At 33.8% G+C, this 24,682-nt stretch overlaps 1 protein-coding gene across 2 annotated transcripts; it reads right to left on the bottom strand.

Moving 5' to 3' along the window:
• Positions 1-938: 938 nt before the first annotated feature.
• On the bottom strand, positions 939-20,511 carry abcc12 (ATP binding cassette subfamily C member 12). Of its 2 annotated transcripts, none has more exons than XM_088613821.1 (31): positions 20,387-20,511; positions 19,897-19,980; positions 19,652-19,818; positions 19,342-19,494; positions 19,082-19,229; positions 18,365-18,598; positions 17,998-18,171; positions 17,051-17,198; positions 16,441-16,589; positions 16,232-16,339; positions 15,661-15,915; positions 14,600-14,671; positions 14,140-14,264; positions 13,728-13,800; positions 12,992-13,195; positions 12,431-12,559; positions 11,914-12,001; positions 11,752-11,823; positions 11,319-11,408; positions 11,062-11,165; positions 10,601-10,816; positions 8,428-8,654; positions 7,276-7,413; positions 6,748-6,934; positions 6,248-6,337; positions 5,761-5,950; positions 5,136-5,295; positions 3,487-3,565; positions 2,771-2,884; positions 2,215-2,379; positions 939-1,898 (listed from the first exon to the last, which is right to left on the bottom strand). In XM_088613821.1, the coding sequence occupies exons 1-31, from the start codon at positions 20,387-20,389 to the stop codon at positions 1,806-1,808; spliced, it is 4,239 nt and encodes a 1,412-aa protein (XP_088469947.1). In that variant the 5' UTR covers positions 20,390-20,511; the 3' UTR covers positions 939-1,805. The 2 variants fall into 2 exon arrangements, with proteins under 2 accessions (XP_088469947.1, XP_088469948.1); XM_088613822.1 differs by having other exon boundaries at positions 20,356-20,491.
• Between the last annotated feature and the right edge of the window lie 4,171 nt (positions 20,512-24,682).

The following is a 24,682-nucleotide window of genomic DNA, read 5'->3' as shown; positions in this document are numbered from 1 at the left end:
CTGGTGCCCAAGGTGACTCCACTAACCTGCTGATAAAAAAGGTTATTAAATGAGGAGGCATTGAGTGTGAGAACTAATTCCACAAGACACACTAGAGTGTGGGTGGGTGGATCAAGCACAATGCGTTTCTCTAGCATATGCTTGAGGGCTGTAAGACCGTCATTGTGGGGAATGATGGTGTAGAAAAACATGATATCCATGGTAAAAATGTAGCATTCTGGACCGTAAAATTGTTACCCAGACTTTGCAGACTACGCATGTTGACACAGCTACCCATCTGAACTACTATAAAATAGATTAGCCCATTTTCTTCTTGGCATTAATGAGATCTTGATTTAAAAAACAGTCAACAATTCTGACTGTATTGTGTTAAAAACATGAACCACCCCATTATTCTGGTAGTTTTTTCAAAAAAGAGACATTGATTTGTTTTATTTTATGAACTGTGGTTGGTGCAGTAATGGGTTCCTTTGCCAAATGAAAGTGCAGACCTCACCTCAAGGTTATTGAATTAAATTTGTGAGTTATAGCCAAAACAAAAATGAATATGTAAGGATGATTTAAAAGATTATTTACTTACTTTCAAACTGCACAGTGTTTGTCCTCTTGAATTGAGTTTATTCTGTTGTAAAGTCCTTGTGTAAAATTGAGGCTCTGCTGATATATACTTACTAAACTATGGAATGAAACAATTCAGGTGATTTTTAAAAGACATTGTGATTATTCTTAATGGAGGAAACCTTTAATGTGCTAGGTACAGCAGTTAAACTATTACTATAAACACTTCAGATTTATAGATATGAGCTCAAAATGTTATACAATATATTGCTATATTGCACTTGTTAGTAGATGAGACATGATGGCTGGTGAATCTTAAAAAGACATTTGATCTGGAACATCTGAGAATAGGTAAATCCAGTGATAAATGGAGAAGGGAATATTTGAACTGCTAGTTTATTTTGAATTAAAATTAAGTAGAATTGTGTACAATAGCTACTTATTTCAAAATACATGAACAAATCTTGAAAATCCATACACCACACCCGTACATACAGCTTTCAAATGACATTGTAACTCTAGTAGTTTATTAATATATTATAGTAATAGTAATAGTTATATATTAATAAAAAACTGTTTCATCTTTGAAAATGCAGTATATTACTGAGTACCTTAAACAGTGCTGACCAGCTGCAATCTAACAAATTCATAGGAACTATATTCATGCAACAGTTGAGAAATAAGAAAATAATATAATGGCGTTTCAGAATTGAAGGGCAAACATGCAGAGTGAAGTAAAACCTTTATCTTAATCTTTTGCATATTTACATGAACACTTAAAATATTTTAACATATCCTGTTATAATGATTATAATCATTTTAATACCACCAGCTTTAGCAGATACCCACTGCTAAGAGAATCAGTAACATGAACAAAATAAGCAGCACATGCAAGGTAAGTTCTTTTATTTCTGTTTACAGTTTGAAAGGGTATTAGAGAATAAGAGGTTTCCTCGTGAAGAATATTGTTTTACATTACAGGGGCTGATCCTGTCTTATATACATTAATGGTGTTTGCAATTAATGTAACATAATATCTTTTTGTGCTCCATGTCTTTCTCTGTCCTTAAAGAGAATGCAGATGGACACATGACAAAATAGAGTTATTGAATGAAGATAAGTTATTCTTTCTGTTAGCTTTAGAACTATGAGAGACAAAGCCTCTACATAATGGACATACTGTAAGTGCCTTTAGGTGTTGAAAGTCACCAAGGAGTACAGCAGTGCAGCTACGTTCTCAATCCCTCTCACGTCTCCACTCTGTTGGCAGCCGAGAGAAGTGATGCAAATAATGAATCCGGCCTCTGCAGCAGGATGTCTGGCCTGTCGAATTCAACGGCCTACAGGATGAAAAGAACAGACAAGAAAACAAAACTCAGGGTTGGGTTGCATCAGATTTCTGTATATGCACCAAGCACTGGCAGCTACCACAGCCAGAAGGTGATCCTTCAGTCCCACTGCAGCCGACTAAAAAGAGTCTGGAGAAAAATCATACTCAAGATTGCTACAGCATCATAAGAAAACATTTCCAGGACTGATCTGAAACAAACCTCATAAAGCAATTCTAATTCTGACAAGTTGATTTCTCTGATTACACACTAAAACAATCTTTAAGCGTTTTCTCGCAGTGTTTTTTTTTTAAAATCAGTTCTGCACCTTTCCATTTTCCATGACAAGGATCTTGTCACACTCTAGCACAGTGTTAATGCGGTGAGCGATGGTCAACATAGTGCAGTCCTGAAATGCTTCACGGATAGTGTGCTGAATCAGAGCGTCGGTCTCGGAGTCGATGGAAGCTGTGGCCTCATCCAGTAGAATTATCTGTAAGGGAAATAATGTTCCAACAAAGAACAAGAACAATTAAGATTTTACACAATCTGGTAAAACAGTTTTATTATTGCTACCCTATGTTACACATCGATTCCTTAAGGTGCCCATATAGGAGATAAGGTTCCAATTTTTATTGGAAAATGTGTTGTCAATTTATTGCGTTTTTGACACTGAATAGATACAATTAACTAAATTAAATGTAAAATAAAGGCAAATGTCTTTGTCGTCAATTATAAATCATTTATCATGTTGTGATTTGATATGTACGTTCAACAATTCTAAACACATTTTGGTAGAATCTCCAAACAAATTCTCAAAAAAAACTAATACACCCACTCAATATCCGCACAAACAAATACAGGGCAGTAACGTTTCTCCTGACCTTTGAGTTTCTGAGGAGGGCTCTAGCCATACACAACAGCTGCCTTTCACCCACAGAGAAATTTTCTCCATTTTCAACCACCACAGATTCCAGCTTCTTGGGTAGCTTAGAGATCTTTAATTTTAAAAGAGTATAAATATTAATAGCCAAAATAAGTGATAGAAAAACCTTTTAACTTTATGTACACATAATTGAGTGCTATCCATTCATTTAATAAGAAAGGACTAAAATATTGCAAGTAATATTCAATAATAATTGAATAAGACTGTTAATATTAAAGTTAATAAAATGCTTAATTATAATCTCATTGTTATATTTTTACAGTCATACTGTATAAAGCAACATATTTTCTTTATTCTAAATTAAAATTAAATGAAGAGTGAAAGGTACAAAACAGAAAATGTCATGCAATCTAAATGGATTTATGTATTTGTTATTGGTTTTATGTGGAATGAAATGTCACATTTATTCAGGCGTATCAGGTTAGGCTTGAGGGCAATTTCATTGCATTGAATGCAGCACCTTACACAGACTTTGTCAGCAGAATGCAGAACTATTTGACACATAGCTCAAAATAACAATTTGCATATAATGTCAAGTATTTGTATTTCACTTAGGTTAGGAGAAATGTGACTAAACTAATTTCAAGTTTCAACTTTTTTTGCTTTACAATAGTAAATATTTTTAAAAAGTAATACAATGTAGATTTCACATACACTGTCTTTCATATATGTGTTTTCAAGGGCCTTCCAGATGTCTCTGTCAGTGTAATTGTTAAAGGGATCCAGATTATACCTGCATTTAAAACAAGCATTATGTTAATACTTCTGTATTGTCGTACACATTGTAATGCATTTGTATTAACAAAATGTCACTCATGAGTACTGTCTTCCATTCCATTGTACTATTGTACTATTCTATTGACCTTAATAGAATAGTTGTTCACTAGCAATTGAAAACATTAAATAAAAATGATAAATGTTAATAGACATTTTCTAACTAGTTGTTCTAATTTTATTTCTCTTTTGCCATTTTAAGTAAATTATTTATTGCCTATCCCTTGCCAAAAGGATGATTCTCTTCCATGAACCCAAAGGTGACTAAGAACACCAAAACAGGTCCTGCATATTCTCTAGCAGGTTGGAAATGTGTTATCTTGGGAGATATCTGGTTGTGATCTGAAGGAGTCGAATTATACTTTGACTGTTTGGGGGTATGCTTTACAGCTGTTTACAGTGAGATGATGTGCAAGGCCATGGACTGAGTTTAGAAAGTAAAACTTTTTCTTGAGTCAAGCAATCAATCCTGTTTCTTCACTTACCATTTCAGCTTACAATCTTTCGCAACACTGAGCATTTATTTTCTTAACTATTCATATGCAGATCTTCTGCAGATGCACTCTGTTGAAGTTCCACCAATTTTGCATTACATTCAATCTGAGCTAAATAATTAGAGTTTAACCACACCAGGTTTGGTAGCTTTCAACATTTAATCCAAATAAAGAATAATATTTTAAAATTTCTCCACAGTGCTGCATTACATTCAATCTGAGATAAATAGGTAGTTTAAAGCTTACACACGTCTTTCATCAATTGTAATGCTCACACCAGGTTTGGTAGCTTTCAGCATTGAAACACTTTCTCTTTCATTTCATGGGCTATGTGAACAAAAATGTTTGCACAAGAGTGGCCTTGTTGGAGTTGATTTTTACACCATTTCTTTTATTTCTGGAAGTGAAATTAAGTGATCCATTTTGGTAAAGGCTAGACTTTCTTTTGCAATCAAATATTCTGATTGGAATACTTCTGCTGTCTCTTCGTGTGAATGTGAGCTTAACTCTGGCATTATAGTCTGACAAGTGTATTTGGAAATACACTTTTCTCCCTGGTGTATACAATTAGAAAAGAACTTTGATGTAACATTTCTGTGTTTGTCAATTTTTTTACACAATGGCACAGAATGACTTCCTTGCAATCCAGGTTCCCACTTATACAGCTGGATGTATTGGAGCAATTGGGTTCAAGTACCTAGTTCAAGGGTACAACTGCAATCTACAACAGAGACTTGTTCCCAAAACGTGTCTGTTATCAGTCCAATGGCTTATGCATTATCTCTATCATAAGCTGACCATTAAATATATGTGACAAATCAGCATTTGAACAGCTGGGTTCCACACATATACAGTATACATTGGTTATAAGTCATACAAATATAATACAATATTCCCAGTATTCTTATTTATATATAATGTTAGATGTGCAAAAACAAATAAGTTCAAAATAATATGCACATCATGGTGTTATTTCTTACATATGAACCAAAACTAATGAAGCTATAAAAGTTCTATAAAGTTCATAGTTATTACCTTACAGTACCAGTGAAAAGCACTGGATCCTGGGGTATTACTGCCAGTTTACTTCTCAGATCTTCCAAACCAATAGTGTTAATATCCACATCATCAATTAGGATTGTTCCAGAGGCTGGCTCAACTAGTCGGAACAGAGCAACAACAAGAGACGATTTCCCTGAGGAAAAAAACAAGGTTGCTTAATTTAATCACACAAAACAGAAGGATACAAAACCAACTAAATCTCTAATTCTCAAAGAACATCTAAATGTTGTGTTACAAGATTTAAATTACCAACATCATAAAGGGCATTTTCACAAATCTGTTTTTAGCCATTGATTTAAAAAATAAACTGGACAAGTATGCATGATCTCTTTTTAAATTTTGTTTGATTTCAAATGACAGATTTCATATTTCTATCTCAGGTGAAAATTTAAATATGAATGATTGAACTGATAATCGGCACAGTTGATAATCTATTATAATAATCTAAAAATGAATGCTACGTTTTGTTATGTAATTTTTTGATTATCGAAAATTACATACTTTGAAAAATATAAGTTGTTCAATTACAGCCATCTGAATGTTATTTTTCAATTCAAAATAAGAATACAATTTATAATAAGAGAAAAAGAAATCTTACCAGAACCTGTTCTTCCAACAATACCAACTTTTTCCATTGGTTCAATTTTTAATTTTAATCCATCTAGCACAACTGGAGTGTTCTCTCTGTATTTCATGCAGTAGTCATTAAAAGTAATTGCACCATTTTGAGGCCAGCCTTCTGGGATATTTGCATTCTTAATCTTCCTGGGTGCCTCTGAGACAGTTCCCTAGAAGAAACATTACTGACTTTAACTCAAAGGTGCTATAAATTGTGAATGCTTTCAGCACATAAAGAAATAAATGAATGCATGAATTAGCAGGGCATATTTTTAAGAGCATCAGAACAGAAGGTTCTAGATATACAGTAGGAGTAAAATAGTTTCCATAATATGGTTTCAACTAGTTCGATCCTATGCTAAAAATTATTAACTGAATACAAAACATTAACGTAGGCAGATATTCCATAATACTACTAATACTAATAATAATAATAATAACAATAATAATAATCTTTTTCTTCTTACCAGGATATATTCCAACATTCTCTCAGCAGAAGTGAATTTTGCTTCTAATTCTGTTCCTAATCGCACACAAAACTGCAGCATTCCAGTCAACTAAAATGGAAAAAGACAGAATTAAAACTTTTTTTTCTAAAATATTTTCCACTATTTCATGAAAACAAGGTGGACTATTCAAATGTATTACATTTTATTCTTAATCATGCATGTTAACCTTTTGTGTTAATAATTGATCATTTGAAACTTGTCCCTTTCTTGTAAAATGACGAAGTTAATTTTTGACTACAGTTTTCTTTTTGCGAATAAGGGATTGAGGAATAAGGGAATTATTAAAATGGATGACTTACAGTATTCTGGTTCTATGTGATTTAAAAAAATAGCCATCCCTAAGAATTCAGACATGATTGTGATAATGAAAATGTACCCTTATAAGATTGTAACTTCAGAATATTGAATTTTAATAAAATACCTCAGAATTTAGTTTGTTCAATCCTTAATTGTCCTACCTGGATAGTGTATGAGAGAGCTAGACCTTTTAAGGCTGGGCTAATTGATGGAGGACTTAAAACTACAAATAGCGCAACCAGTAGAGTAACTGTAGTACTTAGAAAGTCCAGCCTAAAAGAAAGCCATCTTGAGCCACAGTTGAACAGCATGAAGTGACTAGAATTTGTGTCACTCAACACCTTAAACCTATAATTAAGAAGAAAGCAAAATTAGACAAAATTTACACAAATTTGCTAAAGGGGTGAAAGAGCAATCAGTAATGTATCTTAATAGATGAATGAAAGGAAATCATAGTTGATAATTATCAAAACAGCTTTTTTTCTACTACGACTGGACAAATAACTGGTACATTTCTCAGAATTAGAAAGAATAGTTGGATGTACATTGCTTATTAAAATACAGTTTTGGACTTGAAATGCTTGTGTCAACAAATCCTTATTATTTAATGCACAGCTGAGGAAAATAATGATGAATTTGTGTCCATTACCTCAAAGCATCACCAAAAAAATAAAAAGATGAAATCTCACTTTGTTATGTAGTGTTCTTCCTTTTGGTAGGCATGGATGGTGCTGAGTCCTTGAATGGTAGATGTAGTATGAGAAAACCAAGGAGATCTACTAATGTTCTCCATCCTTTTCAGCCCTCTAATGCTTCTCATGAAAATGCTGAAAGGAAAAGGTCTGGTTACTTACATCTTTGTAATAAACTTATTAATTTTCCAATCACAAGAACCAAATGGAAAAAAACCCACAAAATGTGAACACATTGTAATAATAGGAGAACACAATATAAAAATAGCACAGAAAAATCTTGTTTAGAATGTTTTTTAAACAAAAAAAAGTTTTAAATTGAAAATAATGTACCTAGTCATGTTGTCACGTTTTTTCTACTAGTAATACATACAGTAACACAAAATAATATTTTTAGAGAATTAATACAGCCACTCGTGACCTAAGGGTATCTAAGTCTTCTTCCAACCTTGTAAGACAGTCTTTAGCTGTACAGTAATTACAGCTATAGAAATTTAGTTAGCAGCACGATTATCTTAAAAAAGAAAAAAAAAAGTAATCCGGACTTGCTAATATAAAAATATACAACATGACATATATTTTGAAAATGCTTCACAAGAACTCTGAGTAAAAATGTAACTTCCTTTAAACTAAGACAGCAGGCATTCCTCTAAAATATGACATTAGAATGAACTCATTAAGAAACCTCATAGAGATGAAAAAAACATACAGTATAATAGCTTTTTCCAAGTGAATGATTATGTATTAAAATTTTTCTAATGTACCAGTGTGACCTGTAATGAAAAATGTTTCCACTATGTTATAAAAATGAATACACATTTATACAAATATATTATATTAACTTATTTATTACAGCATCTGTCATGGTGTTATACTTGTTTTGCAACTGGTAAATAGCAAATAATGTATTAACTTTTGTCTTGTACCTGTTTCATTCCATTGTTAATTTAATATAAAAGTAAAAAGAACGCTGTAGGATTTCAAACAAAGGCTTTCAATTTTTAATTGATAACAAGTAAGTATTCAACTGAAAAGGTTTTTAATTAGGCCTTTCAATTAATAATTAAAGAGTTAAATTAAATACTGTATATAAATGTCCTGTACACACAGTTACTGTGCATATGTAGTGAGAAAATATATTTGACTTACGATAGAATGACCACAAAGATAATGATCAGAATGGCCACTGCAATGAGGAGTGCAGGAAACACAGCTGAGATGGTGACAATGGTAAATAAGACTTGAAGAGTGAACTGTATAAAGTTCTCAGTATTGAAGGGTAGCCCAACATCAATCTCATCCAAGTCTTTCGAAAATCTGTTTATCATCCTTCCAGTTGGTGTTGTATCAAAGAAACTCATTGGGCTGTGAATAATCTAAATAAAACAAAAATGTGGACAGCTTTTCATGTAGGATTGTCATTTTCTATATCATTTAGGCAACCACCTTTCATCCCATCGTTAAAAGATGAACAGACGTTAAATGAAAATATACAATACCATCTTTCTTACCAATACATCAGGCAAAAGGGGAATTGATCAGTTATTACAGAAAATTGAAAAATATCACAAGTTGATAATAAAATAAAAATTACATTCAAAGCAACTAATTCAAACATTCCAAATACTAAAACAATTGCAATAACCCCCAAAGGTACATATACCTGATATAAAAAGGAACAAAAAGTATCACGTAACAGAATAAGGATTAGATAATGTGTCTTTCTTCAAACCAATCTAAAAACATTAAACTGTAATTGTAAAAGTTTTGCAGTGAGAAAAATAACATTTATCATAAACATTGAAATTTAAGAAAACACAAGGGGCACATTTATTCATACTTATACCTATTCATGGAGTTTAAAATAAAAGACTGGGAGGTGGTCTGACCCACTTTGGAGTGCCTAAATGTACAAATCACATTTCTTGTTTGCGAACAGGCTGTTATTCTTCTCAGCCAGGCAAGTTACCCCTGTAATGCTCCCTATACAAATGACGCCTCTTTTCTGCCTTAATCAGGGTTTGATTGACCTACTGAACTTTAAATAAATCAGACAAAAACAAATTTACAATAGCCTTCTGCTCTCTTGAAGCAATGGAAATCTGCAGGGTTATAAAGAAACTTCTAAAGGTTTCCCATTTCTCTGAGGTATAAAACATGGTAACACACATAAGCCATTCAGGAGTAGCATACAGTACATCATCACAGTAAAGGTCAGAGAGCTCTCCAATGATTACAGGCAAAAGGTCATTGATTTTGGTGGGATGGATATAAAAATCCCATATAAAGATGAATCTACCACTTTCTACTGTAGTGTGTATTATTAAGAAATTGAAGGCTACTGGTAGTACCAACCAACCAGGCATACTGTATCCTGTCACGACAGACTGTGAGACAAATCGTTCAGGAGGAGATCATCCAGTGGCAACATTTAGAGATCTCCAATACAAACTGACATCTTCAGGTTATTAAATGCTGAAACATACTATTCTAAGTGGCTTGCACTACTGTGGTATTCATCAATGGTCTCCAGATACCGAAGCATCTTCTAAGAGTGAATCTCAAAAAGAAATTACTTGAATTTGCCAAATAACATACTGAATGAATGAAAATCCCAACACTCACATGCTCACAATGACACATGGCTGAAGGTCTATTAACTTTTGCATCTAGGGTCTCAGGAGCCCTTGTTAAGAAATCATGAACTCCAACATGTACCAGAACATTTTTGCCAAACACCACTCTATCAAGAAGTGCAATATAGACCAAAAATGGACATTCCAGCATTGCAGTGATCCAAAGCATACAGTACTTCCAAATATAAAATGACTCAAAATTCCTTAACAAATAAATAATTAATTTCACACAAATTAAATATGTTCTACTGGCCAAATCAATTTCCTGACCTTAACCAAATCAAGTATTTGTGGCTGGAAATGGAAAGTAAAGTGTCCGAAGGATTTAATGCCAGATGGAGGAATGGTCAAAACTGTTTCCCTAAGAAATCTTTAGAACGAGGAGGACATAAAACTGTCTACAGGGGTGTAAATAAATGTGTCCCTCACATTTTCACATTAACTGTAAAACTTTCTGTAACTGTACTCAGAATGTTTAGTTCATATTTCAGCAATGATATGAATAAATCTGAAAGGTATTGTTTATATCAAAAAGTTAATAAAAATAAACACTTTTTCCAGCATTTCCAGACAATTTTTCAACTTTGTCTTTCAAGAACAATTACGGTAGTTTGAAGTGATCTTCTTAAATTAATATAAAGCTGATTAATATAAAGGAAGAATCTATATCATTCTTATGTCTTTACCCTGCGGAACATTTTGTCATGGAGATTTGAAGATGCTCTCAGAGTTGTTTTTGTGAAGGAATATCCTTTGATGACACTCAGTACAACCATTGCTACTATGGTCATTCCATATACCAATTGGTAGAAATGAAGGTCTGGGTTTTCTGTAATATTGCCCACATCTCTTGTAGAGTTTATCTTGTCAGAATGATTTGCAGATGAAGAGTTATTCTGCAACTGTAAAGAAAAAAAATCCAATCCAATGTGACAATCTTTTTTTTTTAATATACAGTAAAATGTAGAATATAGAAGATATATATTTGTGTGGAAGGTTGTTTCATTTCCTTATTTTGATTGCATAATAGTATTTTATATATTATTATACATAACATTTGAAATATTTCTTGCTAATAAAAAGCAATATTACTTTGACTTTACAGTTCAAATGGTATTAAATGACAATGGTGAAAAAAAAACATTACCCCAGATCCTTGTTCTAGCCAAAAACTCAGCCACCAGCTGCTAAATGTTGTTACTCCAACAATCAAGATGAATAGCAGCAAAACACAAAAGGTCACAATATATCCTGAAAAAGGAGGATAAAACCAGAGATAAGGTAATACTACAGATAACTGTAACCAAGACCCAGAAAAATAAATTATGCTGATGTTTACTAAAAGTGCAAAACTTCATGTTTGCCCTGGAACTGGAGACTCTGCTTGAAATGTGTTTTCCTTACCTCCCGAGGATTTAGCGTAATGATGATAGGCCTTCCAGGTAACAGAACCTTCTTGTTTTACTTCCCCTTTAACAAGCTGGTCCTTCATTTCTTTAATAAAGTAGAACATAGGAATACCATGTGAGATGTCACAGTAGAAGTAAATAATGATCAAATCAATCTTTAGAATCCTCAGTTACTACTGCTCATATTCGCAGTAAACAATATACACTAAATTATATAATATAAATTAGTATTACTGTATGTTCATATAAAGCCTATAAAATAAATATTATCAAACCACAAATCCATTAAGTCACTTAGATCACAGTCCTGACTTTTTTATACATTTCAATATAAATGAAAAATGTATCAATTGCATGCAATTATATTTTCGTTTTGTGTCATAAACATATTTAGTAAAAGAACACAATTCCTAAGAATTAAATCATACCATTTTCAGTGTGTGTGCTGATATCGTTATTGTGCTCATCAGGTTTCATCTTCTCATCTGACATATCAAAAGCTAAAAAAGAATAATAATTAAGGGGTGCATCTGGATTGCTTTAACACAAATCGCAGTGACTAAAGCTCAAAATAACTCAAAAAGACCTACCTGGATTTTCTATTCCTTTGGCCACGTGACCAGAGTCCTCTTCTTGTGAGATAGGTGCTGGTTCTTCACGATCTACATCATTAGAATCCTTTCGAAACAGAAAACATGCTAAACAATTCAACGGAAGAGAAATCCAAAATTTAAAAACAAAAAGGACGTGAATTATAAGAAATATGTAAAAGGTTTCACATGTATATTCAAGGTTTCACAAGATATGTATATCTTTATACATAGTTTTGGGTAAAGACATAGTTGAATTTTTCATATCTTCTCTGAATTTCCATTTGAACACTGAGTTACAATTACACACAAACATTTCCTAGAATGCAGTACAAAAAATGAAAAACGATACGTGACATGCAGTAGGTTTATGAGGTTAATTCAGGTGAAGACAGAATGAAGTAAAACACATCTTAGTTAAGAAAATTGTTTGAAAATAAATACTTTTTCACTGTTGTTTATTGTATGTTTATCATCACTTGTGGATTGTAATTAAAAAACAGAAGTAACATCTTACATCTGACTGTTGGAAATTCTTTATAAGTTGTGAATATTTGCTTTGCGCATCCATCAAGCTTTTGTGTGTTCCCATTTCTTTCACTTCTCCATTTTCAAGCAATAGGACCTCATCACAGAACTCCAGGTACTACAAAGAAAAGGTAAATCATTAACACTAAACTGTAACCAAAGAAATTACAAACATGAATCATTTACGGACATTTTTAGAGAAAGCCAAAAACATTGTAAATTTAAAGTAGTTTATCTCTAGATAAAACAATTATCATAGATTGTCCTGAAATGATCTGTTTTGATTTTTAACATTTTGTACTATGGCCCATAGACATAAAATGCTAAAATGTTAGTCATTATGTATAATGTGTAGGATGTCTAGCAGCAAAATGATGGTGGAATCTGCTGTCAAGGCCATTTGTAAAGTAATAAAAATGTCAGCTTACTTGTTCCCTGTTCTGCATGATGAACCAATACCCTCTATACTCTATACTCGTAAGGAGGTAGTATGCAGAAACACTGTGGATTTACATTCACAAACTCTGTGGTAGAACCATTTGAAATGTACCTGCAGCTGATGAGTCACGAGAATGACAGTTTTTCCTCTAAGTTCCTTCTTGATACATTCTTCAAATATGTGTTTCCCAACATGGGCATCAACGGCTGAAAGTGGGTCGTCCAGTAGGAAGACGTTCCTGTTGGAATAGACAGCTCGAGCAAGGCTTACCCTCTGCTTTTGACCACCTGAAAGATTTATCCCCCTTTCACCAATCTGTAGACCAAAAAAAACATTTACAGAATTAGTATCCATTCTGCATATGACAAATATTCCCCTGATGAGCATTTGTTTTCTAACAATCCTCTCTTCAGACCTTTACCCTTTGCAGCAATCTCTCTGGTTTATTCGTTGCACATAATGGGGGTTTGAGGATTTTTGACCTTACCACCAGGGCTGTCATTTCCTCAGCCAGACGTTAAACACTAAAGTATACTATCCCTGAATATTTGTTGTCGTGTTGTGTTAATTAGAATTTGACCAAACTAGTGCAATACAGTACAATGTATTCAATGTGTGCCATACTGTATATCAAAAAACATTGGAAAAGTATTTGTTTTTCAATAAAACAATGGACTGTCAGGAGAGTACAGTGTATTTTCTTCACCAGATACAACTATGCAGACAAATTGCAGTTTTCTGCTGGCTCTAGACTGCAGACACATACTTTTTAAGCTTCTGCTGTTGATCCTGAAGTACTGTGTTTTCACAGCAGTCAGATATAGATATTTTTTAGTTACTGTCTTACCTCAGTCATGTCTCCATAGGGAAGAATTGCTAAGTCAGGCTTAAGACAGCAGGCACTAAGAACGTTGTCATATCTTTGAAAGAACAAAATAAAAATATTTGTCACTGTACCTCCAAAACAGTGTACCAGAAAATGGCAAAATGAAAACAGTTGTTGGGCAAAGTGGAAGAGAAATCCTTCTGAATTGGTTTGTGAATTGGTTGTGAACTTACTGAACCTAAGGTCCCTAGTGTGACCTTGCTATCTATGGTTCCTGAAGCTCTTTTTAATGGAAAACAGAATCATAACCGATCCTGTGGTCTCTAATGCCTTCCAAGTGGAGGTCATGTAGTTGTGAAGCAGAGCTTTTGTTTTCTTTAGACCTCAGCTTGTGTTGTTCAACTTCACTGTAATTTTTAAGCAGTGAAAATACCTCTTTTTATCAAATTTCTCTTCCATGAGAATATTGTCACGAACACTTCCATGAAATATCCAGGCTTGCTGAGAGACATAAGCAAACGTTCCATCTACTGCCACAGATCCATGATACAGGTGCATCTATAGCAGGTGAAAACATTTTCAGAAAATTAATATTTTGTATCAAACCTAGAGCATAAGATCATATGAAAGGGAGCCATCTGATCCATTCCATAGTAATTCTCTTATAATCATTTCTCAGAAAACATTTGGTGAAATGTGTTTTTCTACTCAACTCTGAAAACTATAGGTGTAAACTATGTTAAGATTTGCCAAATGTAAATTATTTGACCATAAAGATTTAATGCAGACATCTACAGTATGCAGATACATTGTTAAATGTTTTTACTTATTTTCTTCAATGTATACAGTACATGAAATTCTAATTTTATTTTTGTAAATGAGGAGGTACTTACCTGTCCGAGTATGCATGAAATCAATGAACTTTTTCCACTGCCTACATTTCCACAAATTCCAAGCAGCTTTCCCTTAAACGAGCATATGTACTAAATTAATTTGTTGGTAAAATACAAAAAATCACAATGGTAAGAAAACATCCTGTTTTATGATTTCAAAAATCTTTTGAGATGAAGTTGACAGAATACTTTTCCTTATTATCTGTTTTTCCACAAATACATTTTAACAAAGGCAGCACTGTGGTTAGCATTGCTGCCTTGCAACACTGGGACCCTGGGGTGTTATCTGCTTGGTTTGTATGTCCTCCCATGATCATGTGGGCTTCCTCCAGGTGCTACAGTTTCCTCCCACAGTCCAAAAAGATACTGGACATTTAATTGGCTTCTGGGAAAACTGGCTCTGCTCTAAATCTGTGCTTGTCTGTGTTTGTGTCTGTCTGCCCTGATATTAATTGTTGTCCCATCCAGGGTGTACACTGCCGTGTGCCTGTTGCAAATCTGGAGTAGGCTCCTGCTGCCCCCTGACCCTAAATTGGAAGAAGTGATTAGAAAAGGGATTGATGGAAATGTTAACAAATTGCAGCTCTAGCAAGTTAGAAGAAATAATATTTTAATTCGGGTACTTAAAATAAACTATCCTAATTCAGAAAGTCAATGTTTTTGCAAGTTCTTGCTTCAAAATACTAAAATGTCCCATGGTATCTTAATCTTTTCCTCCATGGCATTAATGTTTGTTCTCTTCCCCTAGCAAACATAGATGCATTAATAGCAAGGCTACACCACAGCTTACACTGTATCTGCAGTATAGCAAAGAACAGAGTGGCTGACACCTTCCTATGCTAAATTCAAAGATGCTGCAAGATAAACTCCTCCATCATACCTCCATGTGTTCTAGCCCACACAACAAAATAAAAAGAGTGTACAGTATGTGTGATTTTGCACTGAATCCAGACTGCAGCAACTGTTTTAATAATGTAAATGAGATTCATTACTAAATTAGACATTGTATGTACTGTTTCCAATAACTACTAAGAAAACCAGAAAAAAATGTGCCTACGTACCTTCTGTAATGTAAGGGTAATGTTTTTCAGAGTTGGTCTGTTTTTTGCCTTTCCGGGTAGATTTGTATCTTGTTCACTCTCCGAAGCCTCTGGCTCATTTTCCTTACCTCTGAGCCCATTCGCTGCGGCCCGTGTAGATTCATTACTCTCTGTAGGGCGACCCCAGGAGAGAGTTGCTTTCTCTATGACTACAGCATTGGGGGAACCCTGTGACTGAGTCACATATTGTTCTGGATTTTCAAGAAGGAGAATTTTCTAAAGGAAGATACATCTTATTAACTCAATATATTTCTCGTGAGAGACTGAAGATTCTTGGCTTAGTCTTATTAAAAGTACAGTGTATTTTCAACAGTGAGCCTTTGAGCAAAAATGCTAATTAAATAGCTTTGCTGTTGCTAAAATGCCTTGAGGCTTAAATGTATTGCATTATGCATTAGCATATACATAAAACCGTCTGTTCTCACTTCAGTTATTTTCCACACCACAATTGTATATTATATAGAAAATGAATTAAAAAATCTCACAGGAAAGCATCAAAAATCTCTTTTTGATTTGAAATCTTGCATATTACCTTTAACCGGGCTAGAGAAACTTTGGCTTCTGCCAAAGCCTTTACAGAGAATGGAAGGAGGCCAAGAGTGAACCTCATTGAGTTGAAAATGGCAGTCACAGTAAAGGCCTAAAAAGAAAACAAAAACCAAACATGTAGAAAGCTCTGCAATGGGGTTGCATTATTACTAAAATGTTTGAATCAAGGTTTTTGTAAGGTCTTTTGCTTACAGATGAAGAAGTCAAATTCAGGCCAAGAGCTGTGTGAGCAACAAAAGTGACAATTGTGGACAGTGTTGGAATAATGATTGTGACAGAAGAATTGACACTCTGAATATATCCTGCTTTCTCTAAAACGCTTCTTTCTTCTCTTCTTACATCTGAAAGAACAAAAATAAAGTTTATTGTAGATGACACCTACCATTATCACATATATAGTAAAAACACATTAAAGCATTTCTTAATATAAATGGGTAATAAGTTAATATATATATATAATTGCAGTATAGTGGAAGAGAGCTATTTCACTGAAATATTAGCCCTTTTTAAATTATTATAATTAATGATCTGAGTTTGTTTAATTGCTTTACTTTTCCTTTTACTCCTGTAAAACCATCTAGGTTTAAAACACATTGGCTGTATATTATTTTCTGGAAACTTTTTTTTTACCAATTCTTACAATTACAAAAATTACACACACTTTTTCATTGTATTATATGCTTTTTGCCAGTCAAAAGGGCTCATTATTGCAGTGTGCCCATGACAATATTATTTTATTATCTTTCTTTATAAAATGGTTTCAAGTAAACAATATGAAATATTGTAACAACATAAAACTTACCAGAAATGTGTTTTTCAAATGAATTCTCCCAAGCATACATTTTAATAAGTTTAATGCAAGTTAGCACTTCATTCATGGTTCGTACTCTTGTGTCTGTAATGGTTATCGCGCGCCTCCTGACAACATTTATCATCCTGGCCATCGCAAACTTAAAAAGATAATATAGGCATGTTATATTTCAATTATTTAAATCAGTTAATTACAATTAACCATTGGAGATTAATTTTTCCAATTTCCTTAGGTGCTTTTCACAAAATGTGCATGCAATATGTACATTCATTATTCACTTTCAATTAAAGATTACTGCTTGTGCCTTAGTAATTGAAAGTAATGTTTCTATAAAGTCATTATAAACAGGCATGGGGGGGCAAAAAATGTAGACTAAAGTAATAGTAGTAGTAGTTCAGGTGGGTAGCTGCGTCAGCATGCGTAGGCTGCAAAGGAACAAGTAATAGGTTTATTCCATGCTGAAAAAAAGAAGAAAGAGAACACAACGTTACGGCTGTGGAGCCTTCTTCAGGTGGGCCGAAATGTTGTGTTTTCTCTCTTTTTTCAGCATGGAATGAACCTATTACTTGTTCCATAGTAGTAGCACTATTGTTTTAGGACTAAACCAAACAACGTTTTAACATAAAATGTCAATTTAAATGTTAAATCTAATACATGCATATTATTTAGATGAACAATTCATTCAACTGAAATTAAAATACAGCCATCATTTCACAAAGATATTAGATAGACTGTCCATCGCTAATCAAATTAATAGATTAAAGATTAGGACAATTTTCTCAGCAATAATACTCAATTATAATCTTGAATATTTCTGAAGGACATTGGCATTTTTGTTATCATCTTTAATTTTATGTAATTTATTGTCATGTTTTGTACATTGCAATTTTCTTTTAATTCCTCATAAAACGGGTTCAATAAATATTCAAAATACAAACCTGTATAGGAATGAAGACCATATATACTAAGACTCCAAAAAGTGCAGTATATCCAAGAACGTAGCAGGCATATACAATGCAGATAATCAGCAAGACTGGTATACAAAGTATGAAGGTGCAGAAAATTATAGCATCAAATATTCGATAGCCATCGTTAGAAAGGACATTGATCACCTATCAAATGAAAAATTAGCAACTGTAACTGTATTTGTGACATTGTATAATCTCAAAATATATTTTAAGAAGTTTGCTCCTACAGTAAGTTAGTTAAGGGGGTTAAACTGTATGTGGTTAACTGTGCAGAGAGAGACCAAAATTTGTTATTGACATGAAATGCATACTGTATAAATAAAGAGGAACAGCCTACCTCTCCAACAGAAATGTCATTAAGTGTCCTCAGAGAAATGATTTTCTCGAAAGCCACAGCAGAAAATGCATTTTTAAGCCTGATTCCTGTCCGTATATTAATAGCCCAGGTCAGTGATACAAAAAATGCTTTGCAGAACTCTGAGGTAAAAAGCGCCGCACAAAGGCCAACTCCATACAGGAGATTGGATTCGGATGACTCGATGTACTGGAGAATACTGTAAACAAGAACCGACTAAAACCAAAAAAAAAAGAAAAATGTAAATCCAGCAACACTACTGAACCATTTTATTCTATGAATGCCAATATTAATTTTATTTTAGTTAGACTATGAAAGTCATACTCTGAAAATGGTACATTGGATACTGAAACACTGGTGTGGTAAACTAAGTATAATTAAATAAGTATACATATTTTTTATTATTATTAATTATTATTAATTAATTATTTTTAATAGTATATACTATATATAGTATTTTTAACTTAAATAGCACAAGGATTGTAATATACTTCATTTTACCCATACAGAAACATTTACAAAATTAGTGCAAATAAATATCTTTTTTGAGGATCTTTTTTTTTCTTTTGGTTGGCTCCACCGAATTAAAAAACACTTAACAAAAATGAAGTTGTTCTTGTAAAGTTGTTCACAGGAAAGAAGCTGTTTTACACAACAGACACGTTCCCTCAGTAACCTAAAAAGAAAATAAATACCAACCGGCCCTAGGAAGGCAGCAGTAATGAACACAAGAGATGACAAAAAAGCAACTAGCATTCGTGTTCTTTGAAAACGGAAAGCCACACGCTCCAGGGAGGCCTTTTCAATACCAACTCTTCCAACTTCTTCATTCCAAAGCCTCCAAAATCTTTAAAATAATTACAAAAATATATGTATTTGGGATGATTTGCTTTAAAAACAATCAACCGAAATCAGCAAAAATGAAGCACACTTAATGTATTTGAAAATAAGTTAGTTACCTTTTAGCATTAACATCTGTGCAGTCATATGCTGATAAAGAAGATACATTTTCCACATCTACCTTGTTTCTGAACACTTTCCATAAAAGAGAAGTAAGCCATGAAAACGTAGTAAATGAAAAGAAACCAGCGTCATCTAAAGGGTTTGAAGACCTTACAAAGGAAAGTAAACACAAAAGATTTGATTTGTGAACAATGCACTAATATGCAGCTCATATTACATGTTAATTCCTTATAATCAAAGGAAGCAGATTTTAAAGCATAACCAAAAGTATATACAGTATGCTATGTAAAATATTTTTTCTCTCACATCGACTGTGACCGGAAAGGAATCAGGGTCTGCAAAGCCGAATGGTACTTGTGCGCCTTGGGGGTCTGCTCATATTCTTTGTAATCCAGAGATGGCAAAAGATGTGGAGTCGAAGTTACACTCCCATTAGTTTCCATGTGCCATGGTTTACTGTCTGGCTTCATTTTCTAGCAAGAAAAACAAAATCCATCAGTTCTTTAGATGACATTAATCAAAGGATCTAGTGGTCATGCTTTCATACTTACAAAGGAAATCCCTCTGACATCAGAATGGGTAGAAGACTTGTCAATTGCATTCGATATATTCTGTGAATACATTTTCACTTGTGCCTCGACAAAAACAAAGAGAGAAAAAAGGCTGTCGATCTTTAAATGAAAATTAAATGAAAAATTAAAGTGAGTTTTCATTTAGGCTAGAAATTACAGAATTAACTGAAGATAGCTAACTCTGCTCTCTTTCTGTACGTAGTCTATACACAAATTTTCATTTTGACATTCATTTGGACATACTCTGGAGTCCATATAATTGTTCAGAGCATTGCGTTTTGAAGTCCCAGACTATTCAAATCATGCATCATGTTCAAATCTCTTGTAGGTTACCCAAGACAAAATATCAAACTTAGCTGTGGCAAAAGTAGATTCATTTTCTATTGTAAAGGACAATTACACATTTTTAGAATGTATAGAAAAGAAATCCATAAATACCTGTGCGTAACAGAAGCAAAAAAAAACTCACCATCGGATTCCCTTGTGGTGTTTGAAAGTAAATCTAAGCTTATATCTGTCTCTAACATAGCAAAGCCATGTGCTGGTAGTGTTACATAATTTACGTCAATTGATCTCAAAGGTTATTTTGTACAGAGGTTTGGGCTCTTTTTTTTTCTCTTGTCTTTTAAAGGTAATTCTTTATTTTAATGTTTAACTACTTTATCTGCATGACAGGTAGCTTGTATACAGTACCTGCTCAACTGAGCCTGGCCTTCAGATGGGACCAGCTTCTTATCCAGGGGGAACCAACTACAAATAATTAATTTACAATTATGGACATGCACATTAAAACACTGTGTGCTACAATTGAGGGTTATTGGAGGACAAGATGTTTGGATTGAAAGATGATTAACAGCAACGGGTAATTTGTCGGCCATCCATTTTTACGCAAGGCCAAACGTGTCGTCATTTCTGTTCGAATTTTTCGTGTCATCATACAAGTTCTTGTGAACCTTCCCCTTCTTCTCTTGGAAACAAATACAGCAGCCGACCTCTATCAATCTCTAGTTCCCTTTCACGTCTATTTTTGCCCGTGTTCATGCCAGGTCCTTTAAGTTAACAAAGATGAAAGGCATAGTGAGGAAATATGTACTAAAAAGAATTATTCTAAAACACCAAATTCAATGGGCAATGATTCAATAGTGATTTTGAAGAAGGATTTATTAATTTGGGAAACACATAATTAATGAAGACTCTTGGAAATGTTTTTGAAATTTCCCTTAATGGTGAGCAGTTACATTTTCTTCAGGTTTCTCTTACCTCCTTCTCATAAAATATGTTTATCACTCATTGGGACATTCTTTTAAAATCTTGACATCAAAATATGGTATCAGCTCAGAGAACCGAAGACTTGAAGATATTCAGAATTTTTTTTCTGGCGGTACGTTGTTTCTAGAAACTTTAAGTTCAACCTCTAAAATAATTATTTTTGAATGCCCCTGACTGTTATTGCATACAAAAGCAGTAAATTCCACTGACTCAGACAACAGAACACACCCTATTTTTTGTGAAGCACAGCAGGGATGACAGAAAAAAGTATTTTTCAAAATGAACAGTGTGAAAGCAATGATGGGGAGCTGCAGAAATAATGGCCCTGTCGCCCACAGAGAAGAACAAAACCATTAGCACCTGCTCTAGAATACTCGCTGCAGGGTGTGGGAGTCTGCAGTGTAAATCATCCTGAGGCTTCAGAAACCTGCATATTATCCTGACAGTGGGGGCTGTGTCAGAAACTCTTATTGAACTTACTTTAGAATTGTTCAATCAGATCCACAGTAAAATACACTATATGTACATACTGTATATGCATGTTCTGGAGTACATGGTATTGCCTTTTAACAGCTTTTAAAACTAAATGTGAACATAAATGACAGCCTTGCTTTTAATAGGCTGCACGGTTTCTGTGTGTGTAGGAGTGTGTGATAATGACAAACACTGCATTTATCTCTCATTCAGCATTGACAATCTGACAATCCTAATGAGTACTAATGTCCAGAGCCTTAAATCTGGGATAACCCTAACCTAATCCACACCCCAACCAGTTTGCTCTTTTTAATAACCTATCATTACTTTCAAATTTTCATAAAACATATTTGAAAGTGTTTGATAGAATTTCCAGTTCAATGCTTACATTTTAAGATGAATTTAAGAAAGCTGTTAGCACTTTTTCTTTTGTGCTTCAGGCTTACGGTATATAAGTTATTTAAATCAATTAAATTGTTTTAGCATTAAATGTAATATTTTTTAACAGGTGTTTGGATTTCCTCCCAACTTCCAAAAGACATACTGTACTTGCTAGGGTATTTGGTGTCTCTAAACTGTGTGTGTGTGTCCTGTTATGGACTGTAATCCCATACTGGGTGAAGTCCCGCCTCGTATTCTCTGCTTTCATAACAGGCTCCAGGTTTCTACAACCCTTATCTTAAAAGTATGTTATCAAACATTATACATAAAATGCAGTATTTTATTAATGCATCCATTATTTGAAAATAGAAAAAAAACAGAATAGTTTATATTTATATTCTTCTTTAATATTTTAATGTTTTACACATATTTAAACATTTTAATTGCCTGAGGAGATCTCACGTCTTTTTTCAATTCACACTTCAGCACCAACGCCAGCACTAAACCATCCTTTGAACAACATTAAATGTTTTTTGTTTCTGCCCTTCTAATGTTGTCTCTGCACACTGCATCTCACAGATGTTTATTAAATGCATTATATAAATACATTATATAACAAGTCTAATCTTTATATACTTACATTATATCGTAAGGGTTATTGTATATGTTTCCTTTGATACAGTTGCACCAATATAAATAAATTCCATCAATATGAGCAAATACTGATCATCTGTAAACTTCCATTGTGGAAATTGCCCTCCACCTTCTGAGTACACTGTAGTAAAGTCTTATTTAGTAAATAAGTAAGGTTTTTTGCAGACCACCCCACTGTGGCACAGACATATAGAACAATATTCTACTTGTTGAGTAGAACAGACCAGTTGAAAGGGAGGTCCAAGTTTGAGGGTCTTGGCAGAAGCGTAATTCAGTTACAAAACCCCGCTTGTAATGATTGTTTGCAACTGCAAATAACTGCAAGGTACCAAATACATAAATTAAATTGATAATTAAGTCCTGGGTCCTCAAATGCTTCTGTTTCCGTTTCACACCAGCAGGACAACAAGTATTGTCATGTAGCAATGGTTTTACTGCCAGATGAGCATGTGACAGATATGCCATGGATGTCCCACCTGCCAGTCCTGAACCCCATTGAACACTTCTGGGATGAGCTCAGATGCTGAGTGACAACTGAGGCACAGGTCACAGGTCACTTAACAAGTTTAGATCCCCTTATTATGTATCTTCTGGGAATTAACTGAAAGATCCTGTAATGGCGATAAGGTTCCTGCATGTTCAGTTGGAGTTCTTGGATCTAATCGAGAGTTTGGCATTGGTGGTCATGGCCATTCTTCTAATATACAGGAATGCAGTGCTGACCAAAATATAAAAACTTATACACCATTCATTTAACACTGCTATTAAAGCGTTTCTTAAATGTACTGTACAGACCTTTCCCACATGAGACTTGCATACTCCATCACAGTGTAGCAGAGAGCCAACACACTTGACCTATGCAGGGATGCATTCATGCCTTACTTAGTGTCGGCTAATTGCCTGATGATTCTACACTATGAGCTCATTTTCGCCTTGATTTTCTCAATATGTGTCTCATATGGCAAAGATCAGTCAAGTGTAACACCAAGATATGAACAGTGGGCCAACTTTAAACCATTTCATATTGTATTGATTTTCTGCTTTGTATTCCTGTTCCTAAAATGGAAGGTACACCCTTGGGATTCTATTTTGGTTGGCTCTTTATTATTTTTTCTTGTAGTAAGTTTTTTGGACATACTAAAACATATTATTTGAACAGGATTTAAAAGCTGAAGCACAGCCATATGCTCCAAAACCCAAGTCTGCAGCTGCAAGGTGAACCATATAGCAAGAAATCCAATAAGATACTAACGTATCGTAACGTAATGTATGGACGTATATTATCTTTTAGTTATACTTATTACTAATGGGGGATTTAATCAGTTTTCACAGTAGGCAGAAATCCAAATCAAAATTCAGTTCTAGATATATAAAAAATAAAGAAATATCATATATTAGGAACATTACATCAAGTAGATGAGAGAAGAGTTTCTTTCTCTGTACACCAAAAGTCTAAGAGATGCCTTTCATCTGACTTTGCTTAGATTGATAAAAAATGAAGACGAATTGACAGTGACAGAAAGTGCCTGTGTTAATGTGTAATGAACCTTTGGACTGTGTAGGTGACAATTTCAATTTTTCACATTGTCTCACTGTCCTCTTTGACCTTGGATGACACTCATTACAATACCATTCCAATTGATAATAGGGAGAAGACAGGCAGGAGGTTTCTTAGCATCTTCAGACTTTGATTTGCTTTGACTGGTTATGTAAAAAATTATAGAATGAAGTAAAGGTCAATTGTCTTATATAAAATGAAGAGATATATAGTATCTTTTATTGGATTTATTTTACATGAATCATGAACAAAATCCAAATAAAATCAAATAAAAATGTATCAACTTTTTGTAAATGTAGTCATTTGAATTCCTTCGATCTGACTTATAACACTGAGGTAAAGGATTCACAGAAGATTTCAGACAGGTACTAGTATTAAGTAACATCCCTGATAAAATGACATATCAAAAACAAATTTAACAATGGCCTC

This window comes from Lepisosteus platostomus, chromosome 20 (assembly GCF_059453375.1).
Source record: "Lepisosteus platostomus isolate fLepPlt1 chromosome 20, fLepPlt1.hap1, whole genome shotgun sequence".
NCBI classification, from domain to species: Eukaryota; Metazoa; Chordata; class Actinopteri; order Semionotiformes; family Lepisosteidae; genus Lepisosteus; species Lepisosteus platostomus.
The sequence above is the reverse complement of the archived record's forward strand: the minus strand, read 5'-3'. Positions and strand labels throughout refer to the sequence as shown.

Excerpts from the sequence above, each read along its gene's own strand:
- abcc12 (XM_088613821.1), bottom strand. Across the intron at positions 18,172-18,364 it reads ATGACATTTCTGTTGGAGAG|GTGATCAATGTCCTTTCTAA; the intron begins GTAGGCTGTTCC and ends TTCATTTGATAG. Across the intron at positions 12,560-12,991 it reads TCGTGACTCATCAGCTGCAG|TACCTGGAGTTCTGTGATGA; the intron begins GTACATTTCAAA and ends TTTTCTTTGTAG.